At 43.7% G+C, this 12,676-nt stretch overlaps 1 protein-coding gene across 1 annotated transcript in view; it reads right to left on the reverse strand.

Annotated features, from left to right (window-relative positions):
• Positions 1-228: 228 nt before the first annotated feature.
• The window catches only part of atrn (attractin), a 184,645-nt gene continuing 172,197 nt past the window's right edge, over positions 229-12,676 (reverse strand). The window contains exons 28-29 of the mRNA XM_012872128.3: positions 11,089-11,203; positions 229-6,340 (exon numbers count right to left, since the gene is read on the reverse strand). Of these exons, the coding sequence (XP_012727582.3) occupies positions 6,216-6,340; positions 11,089-11,203 (240 nt within the window). The 3' untranslated portion in view covers positions 229-6,215. The remainder of the gene's footprint in view (positions 6,341-11,088; positions 11,204-12,676) is intronic.

Genomic DNA, 12,676 nt, shown 5'->3' on the forward strand with positions numbered 1-12,676 from the left:
TCTAAGTAACCACGCATTGCAAGCATGACAATGGTTTAGTTTCAACAAAAACTAAATCCAGGTTATTTACGAGACTGGAGTTGTTTGAAATGGGTAGAAGTCCACTAAACTGGATTCCTCTGAAATTAACAGGCCCCGAGTGTTTTCTACTGCACCCCCCAGGGGGCTCCTCTTCCTGAACTATCCCTTTAAAAAGGAAACCCAGGCAGTAAGACACACAGCAGAGGGTGAAATTTTCACATTTAATAATAGACAAAATGTTCTGTCATTCTTTTATGTACATCAGTAATTACAAGGTCAGTAAGCCATTCTCAAGTTTTACATGTAGTTCGTCAGCTTTTAGTAATGCTCGCTTGTCTTACACTGCTGTCTGACATACAAAATATGCTATGTGCTGTGATCACATTTTAAAAGCCTGAAGAGAATTGCCATAAAAGAATTTAAAACCATTCAAAAGTCATTCACAATACTTCATTATTTACAAAAAAAACCCAGCAACTGCTAAATTATACATATTAACAAACTACTTCCTCACTATATATAATGCCGCTATACAAAGAGACAGAGAGAAAGAGGGTAATGCCTGATTTTACAATGATCCTATTCGGATGCTTTAACTTGTCAATCCAAGCATTTTAAATATGCATTAATGCTGCCAGTGTTTGACAAAAATAAAACTACTTGTACTTTTGAAATAAGACACATTTCCATCACAATTCATAAATATGCGTTTTCTGTACAATTGGAGAAGATAACAGCGAGATCAGAGCGCGGGAGTAAGGCCAATACAGAGTGAGAGTGTTACCTGGCAGAGTTTTAGGCTCGGTAAGTGAGATCGATTGGAGGAAGCTGCTCATTTCTTCAAGCGAGCACCGAGGTGACGGCGCGCAAGGTTCCTAGACATTTCCCCTTTGCGAGCTCACATGCTCTCCCCCCCTCTCTCCGATATTTAGAGCAGCTCGGGGCCACTTCACACTCGGGTGGCTCCAAATGGTGGCGGGAGGTAATCGTGTGGAAAATCTGAACTTTAGGAGCGGGGAATCCTATAATGCGACACGGGGACTGTACGGACGGTGGAATTCATGTTTTCCACCAGGGTTGAGCTTCAATGCGTTATGCCCGAGGGGGGGAGAAGGTCAAAAGACTAAACCTTACAGAGACCAGAGGTGGTTTTGTGCTCTTAGTATTTGATTTGTCAGACCTATGGTGTCCAGGCTGGCAGGGAAACATAAAAAAAGAAGCTCGAACAGATCTTTCTGTGCTAATAATTCAAACTAAAAACAAAAAAGACATTCATAACCCTCGTCGGCCAGCACATCGTGGCAAGGTAAGAACTTGTTTGGTGAAGCTTTATTTTAGCAGCTGCAAAAAGTCTCTCCCTGCACTTACGGGGCCATTCCTTCATGCAATATTTAAAACAAATCCATCGGCAAAATGTGACGGGCTGGGTCCACAGTTTTGTACACAAAGCAGCGTGCATTTTATTTTCCTTTTATTTTAAGAGCAACCCAGCTAAAAACAAACAAAAAAAAAAACGTTGCCAACTTGACAAATGCATGCCATTTCCAACAGCTGGTCCAGAATAAATGCAATTCAATGATCAGTTGAATAAAGGTTTCCACCAGCAGAGCAGCCACACAAAGAGACGATCAGGTTGTGTTGGTATTTGCTCAACTGAACAATTAAACACTAAAGATGAACCGAGAAATTGACTGTTGACCAAAATGGGCCGATTTTCAGTTGGATCAGGCTTAAATAGAGAGTGGCTGGTTGAAAGTTCAGAAATCCAGTTTTCTGATCATAAAGATAAAAAAAAAAAAAAAAAAAAAACAATACCAGCTTCCTTTGACAAAACTGGGCAGTGTGGACATGGCTACTGAGTTTAGCCAACTCAAAGCTGTTTTCAGTACTAGTGATGTGTTTATAATGAATTCAGAGCAAGATCAGAAATATAAAGTTTTCTCTTAAAGACCTTATGTCCAGATAAGTCTGTGATTCATTCAGGGCGAGAGAGCAAGATAACGGGAAGGTGGAGCGGAGACAAGCAAAGCTATGCAGTTTTATCGTGTTGAGCCTTTAACCTGAAGGGTCTGGTATGCAACAGGTGGATTTGGAGACACTGGAAGCCTTTTAGAAACTTGAAAGGCCAAGATCTGCACGTTGTAGGGACTTCACATGGACACGGCGGCTTTAGCGAGTCTAGGCACGCTAACATGCTCTGCTAAAGACGTGCAAGACGTGAGTTTATTCAGACGAGTTGATCTTTCAGTTTGACCTCGCCTCCTTGCCGGATATAAATAACCAACAGCTGCTCAGGGCAGAAAGCGGAAAAAAAAAACTGTGCCTGCTGATCTTAAATCGTCTTATAATGTTCTTAAAAAGAAACTGGAATTGCTAAGAATGGGTGAAAAGCAGGTCAACGCATTGGAAAAACTAGAGACAGGAAATTGAAGACAACACTTTGAGCAGTGCATCACTTGTAATTACCATCTTTTTTTGTCTTTTCAGATAATGTCAATAATTTTGCACAGCACTTGTTGCTAATGACCCAAAACCTAGCTTGACGAAGAACTATTTGAAACTGTGGATGCAAGCCCTACAAACATCAACCCAAAAACCAATCAGTGGTACTGACCGCTCACTATCGGCCTCTCCCTCAACTCTGACATGATAAATCAGCTCCTACGATAATCGGCACTGGTGGTCGCAGTTATACTATACTATACACAACTTTTTTTTTTTTTTCATTTGAAATCGCTTAGGATTTTAAAAAAAATTACACTCTTCAGTGGCTGTTTCACATCAGATTTTATGGAGCTCGGCCGCAAAATAAAATTGCCGCTGATTGTGAAAAACACGCGTGGTTTGTAATTTAAAGGTGGTTACTAAGGAGTTAGTGCCCAGCAACCGTAACGCATGAAATGCTGCTGCTAAAGCTACAAACGGTAGAGCCCATGTCGAGTGCATACATCGCTCAGGCATCTTCGTGTCAGCAGCACCTCGGGCATTTTTATGGTAACAGGACTGTGCAGGTTGTGTTTTCTTATCTTCATTCTGTTTCCATCTGCTCCACGTTGTTGAATCTTTTTTCCCCAGCTCGGTTTTATAAATAAAACATCATTGATTTGCAAATCAGCTGTGGTAATTTGATGTAAAAAGCTAGAAAGTGAAGACATTTCTGAACTACTTTGCAAACTATTACTGTACAGCCCTGCAGGAGCTCAGTTGGTAAAGAATAAAAACTTGTAGTGGGGAAAATGAAGTCAAAGAACGGCACACCGGCAGATGTCGGGATATGGAGAAAGCCTTTTTCTGCTTGCAGATGGAAGGAAGAGGTCCAACAGTAAAATGCATTATATAACTAGTGACAGCTTTTTTTTTTTTTTAAAAGAAGCCTTTGGGTTGTGTTTGAAAATCAGATTGTAGCAGATTTAAACAGTAATTCCTAATTTATCAATAAATGCTTAAAACGCTTGTTTCAACAAAAAAATATAATGAGTGGGGGGAAAAATAAATCCCAGCAGAACCCTGAGTTGTGTTGACTTCTTAATGCTGCGATGAGTGCTGGAGTTGCTGAGTGGAGCTGTTGGCACTTTATAATTACAGAATGTCAACTCTGTTCATGCTTTCTGCTCTGACCTTTTTCCCGGTGCTAAAACTGTGCCCTTTAACCAGATGCCGCGCAGTTCTACTGCAGCGAGCACACGGGAGAGCTTGCAACTAAACACAACAAGCTCTTTAGGGCACAATGCAGGTTATTAAACTGTTCTATAACAGCACTTTTCAGAGGGCGGCAAGTTAATAACCTTGTGAGGCAGGTGGAGAGATTTCTTATATTGAATTATGTCTCTGTCTTCAGTAAAAAACCCTGCAGGTGTTGTGGCAAGAAACAATACATAAAGATGACCAACTAGGAGGAATCTAATAGCGTTGCTGTTGACGGAGCTGAAACCAAGAAGATGAAAACTGGAGACGCACCAAGAAGCCGGCCTGGGATGAGAATCGGCCGATTTGCGGCTTGAGTGGTCCTGACATGCGACTGGCTGGTCAAAAAGACAAAGATCGGATCTTCAGATCCGTGAATGCAACGCACCAAAGCGCTACTTGGCAGCAATACGACGACTCTTCGGCGTGGAAGCTGTTACAGTGGGAAGGAGGCTCAAAGTCAGCTGTTTTAAGCACAGGTGAGAAGTTTGAAAATGAAGTCCGAGGAAGCACAGAGATGTAGGAAGTCTGTTCACACAGGCTCCTACAACAGGGAGCTAAACTTCAGTGAATGACGGCATCATTCCCTCCTTTGAAATTCTGCAGCTTCGTGTCCTTTTTACAGCATTTCTGTAACATGACAAATTAAAACTAATATTCACTGTGTACGTTTTGTAGAGCTGGCACATGAGCAAACTGTCCTGGGAACCAAATTCAGCAGATATCAGGAAGACAGAAGAGAGCACAGTCACAGTTTTATGTTTTTGAGTGTTAATGTAAGGGTCGACGTTCTCTGGGTAATACACCAGGATGGCAGCTAGGAAAGCTTACCGAACCAATCCTGCTACCACAGGATGTTAAAAATGTGAACTCTGAACTCACTTTGCAGCCCCTGCTCACATGTGGTACCCCTCCGCCTCGAGCCCTGACAGAAATATTTACTGATCACAGCCCTGTAAGGTATAATTTGAACGCTTCAGACTTGGCTAAAATCTGCAGATCGAAACCTTAGGAAAACCGGAGATTGGAAATCGGCCAGAAACCTCTGATCGGTGCAGGTCTAATGAAACGAGCAGACGATGCCCTCACAGACCGATAATTATGCGGCTGTTTGCTACAACGATTTTTTTTGATTCAGCTAGTTCCTTTTCAGTTTTGTCCTGCGGTAAAATGAGTCATTCACGGCAGATCTACAATAAAAGAGAAGGATCAGTTGAAAAAGGAAAAAAAAAAGATGACTACCAGTGACTCACGAAAATGCTCTTATGCCTAATCTGTCTGGTACCCATTAAATGCTGGCATTACATCCATCAACAGGAAAACATACATTGCTGGCCGGCTAATTGTGCAGCTAAGAAATCCTAATTCAAAGCAACTGACTTAGGATCCAAGATCACGAGTTAGAAGGTAGGGGTTTCATAGGCAACAATCAAAGGACGTAATTATTTGGCTTGACTCCGTTTCTCGGCCTAATCGCATCAGTTAGTAAGAGCCAGATTACTCCATTAGAAGCCTGTTTCACATGGGTTTATAGCGACGACTGCCAATAAACAAATATACGAGCCTACTCACCACCAGTTCCATTTTCCTACGTGTAAAACCTGTGAATACAACGCCTGACTGGAAGAGTAACTGGCAACTAGCTTCTACTAAGTTGAAATAAAGCAGATCGGCATGGATAGATGGAGCTGGTGGCTTGTTCTGTCCCCCCAGCCGCAGTAACGTGGCTGCTTAGAGAAATGCAAACGGCTCCAGGAAGACGGCTCCAGGCAGAGGCCGATGAGAAACGTCAGACTCTGGGGTCCGGCTTTGGCTGCGCAGGAAACATCCGACGGTGGATCCTCATTACCTGAAGGCCAAACACGCTGCCATGTTGCCCGGACGCCAAGCTGTACACGAGTCCTGGTGAGCTGCCCTCAGTGCCGAGCTGTAAACAGGACAGCGGGCAACCATGGGCTTACAAATGGGTGCAATGTGGCTGGAAAGCTGCGTTTTCGGAGTGTCTGCAGTTCGCAGCTTTTCCAGTTTGTTCCTCCTCTCACAATGAAATACAAAAAAAGAACACAAAGAACAAGAATAATTTAAATTAAACATAGACTTTTAAGGGTGCAAAGTCTCTGGATGTTTTGAGAACTACGAGACTCGGGATCTCTTCTAGCAGCAAGGCGCAGCCGCCTCGTCTCCGTCGAGGTGGTGTCAGCAGATGTAAAACGTGTCTCGCGGAGGAAGGGAGGAGTCGGCGGCTCCTCTGGTCCTCTCTCGACCCCCACATCCCCTCCCGTCAGTTCAAGGGAACCAAAAGTTCTGGTACAAGGAGTGGGGGGGTCTTGCTGAGGCTTCGCTCTGATCTCATCAAAAATGTTCCAGTACTACGTCCCAGCATGCACCTCTCCTTGCCAGAGCGGAGGGGGGCAGAAGTCTACAAAAGAGGGGGCAGAGCAAAGGAGGAGGGGGAGGGGACGGTGACGAGCGTTGGGTGTAGGGATGGCAGAAGCAACCAGCGGCTGCGCTCAGATGCAGGTGGATGGCTGTGCAGAAGGCTGCTGCTTACGGCTCCTCAGACCGCCGGACTTCTCCTTGTAGCCGACGCACATCTGCTGGGAGACGTCGACCAGTGCGCTGGCCACCGCCAGACCTGCAAACACACAACGGCGTTGTGATAAACGGGTGAGGATGATGTCCAGATGCTGTCTAGATAAGATAAGACATTCCTTTAACGGCGACATCCAGGCGGGACAGTGGCAAAGAATGAGTTACACACAGTTTTTAGTAATGAATGAAAAAAACAAGCAAATCTAATCTAAAAGCAACAGAGAATGAGCTTATCAGAAAGGTCAGATAAGTTAAAATAATACCAAGGTATTGCATAATTATTGATAATGTGGCATGCTCAGGTAAAAAGAGGAAGTATTCAAGTTAAACAGTGGAGAAACACCAAACTATTTACAGAACAATATGAGATAATATGCAATACGCATAGTACAGCAGCACCTCGAAGTAGCTACGTGTGTGCAAGTATACCTTAGCATCTGAGAGACAGTAAGTGATTCATGGTTGGAGCCATTAGCATGATGTAAACAGTTATTGAGTTTGTTGGGAGCAGCAGAGATTATAAAGTCTGGAGCTGGAGGAACAACCTGTGGAAGCACTCCTTAGAGCATCTAGGACGCAGCAGCAGACATTGTCCACCAGTCATGTGATTGTCCTTCTGTCTCCCACCACCTGCATTGGGTCCAGGGGACATCCCAGGACAGACTCTCAGCTACAGATCAGCTGCTGCTCCAACACACCACACCATAGACGATGGCTGATGCCACCACAGAGGTAAAAAAGGTCTTCAGGAGCGCCCCTTGCTCTCAGAAAGACCTCCGTCTCCTCAGCGGGTAGAGTCTGCTTTGACCCCTCCTGTGAAGAGCGTTGGGTTGTGACTCCAGGCCAGTTTATTGTTCAGGTGAACACCCAGGTACTTAGAAGAGTCCACCTATCTCAACATTAGTTCCCTGGATGTTCAACTGTGTCATTTAAACATAGCGCCTTACAAAGAAATTCACACCCTTTGATATTTTGCACATTTTGTCACCTCACAACCACAAACACAACCGTCCATAGAAGGGATGTTTGTGCTGGATCACCTCAAGGTATGGCATAACAGTGAATGACACGTGGTTATTGTAAATTTTGTAGTGTGCCATAGATTTGTATCTAATGTCCTTACTTTCACATCCACTTCTAAAATCCAGTGCAACCCATTTTGCCTTCATAAACAACCTACATACATGGAAGTTTGTGCTTCTATTGAGATGAAATGGGAAACGGCTCAAGAGATATGAATGCTTTTGCAGGGCACTTTACCTGTTGTCCTGTTCACAAAGCAGACGCTACCTGTAGTCATACAATCCTTGGTGGGGGGGGGGATTCTGAGAGCTTGTGTAATTTCCATCTCTTTACTAATCTGAATTCATTTTCATTAATTAATGTTTTAACTGTTTTCATTCCTCTCTGCTGTTTGTCTTTTATCCTTTGATCTGATGTCTCATTTTGTTATTCTTTTTCTTTCTTTTCTATATTCCCCTTTCCCCCGCAGGACAGCGTGACTCGCAAAACTTTGGTACTTCATGGACTTTAACAGGAAGTCCCCCACATGTTGCCCATCCTCTTTGCCTCCCACAGTGGCAGTCCCCAGACCATGAGCACGCCCAAGGCTCCTATTAATTACTATAAAGTCCTTTTGTCATAACAAAAGTGCCAGAGCTGTCGGTGGAGCGTTCCCCCGGGCACCATTTGTCGAGACCACGTTAGCTGTTCTCCGCAGTCTCCTCCTGCTATAATGCTTTTAACTCGTCTCCCATCCGGTCACGACCGCTTCAGATTCTCAAGCTGCCTTCTGTTGCCGGCGCCACAGCCTCCCATCACATCTGTTTTCTCTCAGTTTCGCTTGTTCCAAGATGGCCACCCTTGCACCCCAGCAAACAGCCACTGAGATGACTATAGTTTGCGTTTGAGGCTTACTTTGCTCATTTGAGCCACCACCAGTTCACTTCTAGATCAGACAACAGGAAAATATTTGCCGCCTTCACAGGGAGGAGTGGGTGATGCCAGCCTCTCCTGAGGGAGTTCATATTTTTGCTGCAAGCTATTTGTTTTCAATGAGGTTAAATGCATTAATCATAAGTGATAAACACAGTCGGTTGGAATTTTATGCCTCAGAGAGTGTTAATACATGTTAATGATGTGTGCTGCAAGTAGATGTTAGACGCTCAGAGATACTGTGATCTCATCACCTGTGTGTGCTTTTCACTTCCACCAGGAGCCATCACACTTTGCAGTAAAATGCCCCACCTTTTAAATATTGCAATAGAGTCCATTTTTAAAGTGTGTTTGCAACAGATTGGGTCTTTTTCCTAACCGTTCATCATCGCATTTACAAAAGAGTCGTTTCACATAAACGTTGCTGTGTTTTTATGTGATTGACCGCCACAAAGTAGAACATAACTGCAAAGGAAAAGATAATTGTTTGGCTGTGAAAATATTCAGTAAATAGAAATCCAGGAAGTTAGGCGTATAACACTGAGGAAATTCTTTGTAGAATAAATTTTTGCTGCAATTCCAGCTGCAGGTTTTTGGGATATGTAATTTTTCCAACATAACCCCAGCTCAGTCAGATTGGATGGGAAGTGTAAACATGCTTTTTTAAAAATCTTACCAAAATATTTTCAACTGAGTAGATGTAAAGGAAAGCCCTATTCGCATCGGATTAGTTTTACCTAGGGATCACATGTGATTTGTAATAATTACAGACACTATGTCTTTAATCCTGTGTGAATGTGCCATGTCAGTCATTTGTAAAGTAAAAAAATTTCTACCCACCACGACTTTTCATGTTCATAAAATTTGGAGGGTGGGGTGGGGTGGTACGCATTACGTTTGTGGACAGACATTAACTGGCTCTTGCTGTCTGTAAAATGCAACAGCAGTGCGAGGTCTAGCTGTTGTTGCACAATGCGATAGACATGAGAAAGGGTTCTGTCAGAGAAAAAATAAATAAGCGACTGCACATTAAAAACAAGCCCAAAAAGCATGACTCACAAAATCTACCGGCGACTTTAAAAAAAATTAGAGCCCAGAGACGCTTATAAGCGAAGTGTTGGCTGCACTGGTTCTACTATACAGCCACTCACAGAAGAAGCAATCTTTCTTCCAGGATTGTCATATATTTAGCTCCATCCATGTCTTAAAAAATCTCAGGCCAATTGCCAAAGCATGATCCTGCCATCACCATGTGTCAACACTGGATTGCTGTGTTTGGAACTATCTGCAGTGGTAGTTTTTAGTACTGCTTCTCATGTAGGACAAAGTTCAATTTGGATCTCATCTGACCAGAACGCCTTCTTGCACGTTTGTGTCCTCCACAAAGCTTGAGGCAAACCGCTAATGGTATTCGTTTTTGGCCTTCTTTGAGCAATTACGTCTCCAGAGTTATCATGGACCTCTTAGCTGCTTTTCTGATTAACGCTCTCCACAAACGTCATTTAGGTGAATGTCAATAACCTGAAAGGGTTTGCAGTCGTTTAATTATTTTTCCAGTTTCAGATGATGGAGTGAACAGTGCTCTGTGAGATGGTCTGATGCTTGGGATATTAAATAGTAACCAAACACAGCTTCAAAATGCGATAAGCGAAATGACATTATTTTAGATAGAAAGAAAAGAAGAGACACAAGTAAAGAACTAAAGGTATCCATTTGGATGGAATATGGTATGTGGTCACACAACATCTCTGTGTGTATTGTTTACATAGCCGGGTGGCCGTGCATGCATGTACGTCCATGTGACCCGCTGCCACTCAGAGTTTAGACCCTCCCTGCCCTTAAAATACCACTGCCATGTTCACCTGAAGACAATCAGGACCCATTATTATCACAATGAAAAAAACTAAACAAAAACAAGGATCTTTGGCAAAGAAGTTGTCAGATAAAGAAAGAGCCAAAATAAGGATTAACACTGGCCTCATGTCTCCAAGGTGGAGAGCATTTGGAGAGCAGAGGCAGCTCCAGTTTGACTCTAAGCTAGCTTATCTCCTCTGGACAGGTGAGTAACAGCATGCAGTCAAATGTTGGTGTTACAGTCTTGTTAGACTTGTGTTGCTATGTTGATTTGATTTAATGTAATGCTGCAGTTGTGGCATGGGGGTTAATTGTTGGTTTGACCAGCAATGGGACAGATTTTACTGTTATGTGAGGCGAGTAGCCGCTAGCACCAGCTAACACAGTTAGCATAGTTTAACGCAGCCCTGCAGGCGTGTGAGCTGCCCACCGTGATCCTTGTGTACATTCAGGGCATTCTTGTTTTAATAGTAAATGTCAGATTGAAGAGGATAACTGGTATGGTGCTTAGATTTTGGAAGTAGAGAGAGGCGTTGCTTGCCACACATCTTGTTTTGGTCTACAGACAGTGCTCCTTTAAAGTCTGTTCTGTTGCTTGTTCTTCATGATGTCACTGATGATCTCTGAGGCCTTCGTGGAACATTTGGACTGAAATCTGCATATACATATAATTCACTGTAAAAATATTTTTTTGTGATCTGCATTTCTTTGCAAATTTCATGCAGCCTGTCTTTGTAACCTTAATTCAGAACCTTGTTGATTTGAATAAAAACTAAAGTTTGTGTGTGTCTGCTAAACCACTAGGAAGTCAAAGACAAAAGAACAAAAGAAGAGGAAGTGAACCAGTTTAGAGGAGCCTGAGGACTGACACTGTGATGGTACAACCAACCATAGCAACAGAATGCAGGGAAAAAGGAAGAATGTCAGATCAAAGAAAATAAATTTAAAAAGTGCAAGAAAGAAAGAAAAAAAAGAAAAAAAAAGTCAGCAGCTGCATCTTACCAGACTGTCCTGGAGGAGGGATGCTGCCGGAGCCCCTGGGTAACCGTACAAAGATGGAGAGCACGGCGGCTTTGTTGCCAAAGCAAGGCTCAAGGGCAATGGGTTTTGGAACGGACTGTGGAGAGAAGCCGGAAAAAAGAAGAGCATTACACATCACAAGCCTGCTAAATCCGAGTGATCACAGAAGCTTTGCTGGTACCCTTCTTGTCTGTGTCAGCAACATGCAAAAAAAAAAAAACTGTTTATTCTCGGCAGAGATAAACAAACTGATCTGCAATCACAAATTGGAGCCCCCCCGCCAACACTCACACACACAGAGCGCAGCTTCCTTACAACCCCTCGTGTGAGCAGTGTGCGCAGCAGCTGCATATCAAGTGCAGATCCTGGTAGCGAGAGTCGGGTTGGAGTTGGTGCACTCCAGTCACCACAGGCTGTGCGACACACCTGACTCCCTAATACCAATATCTCCTGTTTATCAGCATCTCCTCCATATGTGGAGATGAGTTTCTGTCCTGTAAACACTGTCCGGATCTGCCGCGGCTCGCCTCCTGCAATATTCATGGCTTTACCTCGACAGAGAGAGGGTGGATGTAGAGGATGCCACCGCTGTGCCTGCATACCGATAACTTTCCACGTCTCTTTGGCTTTGTGTTTCGAATTCCAGCGCCCGGCGCAAGAAACTGGGCCATGACATGGTTACACACACCGCTGACACTGCCTCTCTGTGTGTGCCCGGATCGTCTGCAGCGCACAGGTTTAGTCCCTTCTGAAGGCTGCTCTGTATTTCCCTGAAGAGTTGAGTTTAACGCCCCAAGTGGGACTGCCTCTGGAGTATAACTGGTTTCCATAGTGTTGCACTCCTCACACACAGGTTCATCATAACTCATCTCTGTCACTGAAACACACACACACACACACACACACACACACACACACACACACACACACACACACACACACACACACACACACACACACACAGCTTGAATGCACTTGGGTATAATGATATTCAGGCTTTGACCCATTTTGCACATTAATTCTCTGCTCCATCTCTCCAAGCCACAGCTTTCACACATGCAGGACGTCACACATGTAACTATGGATGAAGCGTAAAGGCCTCCAGGAGAGAGCACTTGTATGTAGATTTGCTGCAGCTGATTGGTGCAGAGGGGGATAGTCTGAGTTTGCCTAAGCCCCCGAAAAATCTGCCCGCCAGGTCATGTGGAGTTTTTTGATGCATGAGTTTTCACATAGAAGGCGTCTTTCTTCATTACATGTACCTCTGTATCCTTATTGACATCTACGAAGGGCTTACTTGTGAAGTTGAAGGAAAGTTTAGGGGTTTTTTTTGCGCTTTTTTTACGCATCAATCAGAAAAATGCTTATCCTGATAGCCCCAAATAAAACTGACTGTTACCAATTGCCTTGAGAGGTACAGTAATTTCAGGTCAGTATGCTGATGATCTGTTTAGGCCTTAGAGGTTTGTTAGAGAGTACTACCTCTTACAGCGAAAGTATGTCTCAGGCAGCACTTCTTAAAACTGACACTTTTGCCCATTCTCTTACCAACAGGAATTAAATCTGAACT

Source organism: Fundulus heteroclitus, chromosome 19 (assembly GCF_011125445.2).
Source record: "Fundulus heteroclitus isolate FHET01 chromosome 19, MU-UCD_Fhet_4.1, whole genome shotgun sequence".
In the NCBI taxonomy this organism is placed as follows: Eukaryota; Metazoa; Chordata; class Actinopteri; order Cyprinodontiformes; family Fundulidae; genus Fundulus; species Fundulus heteroclitus.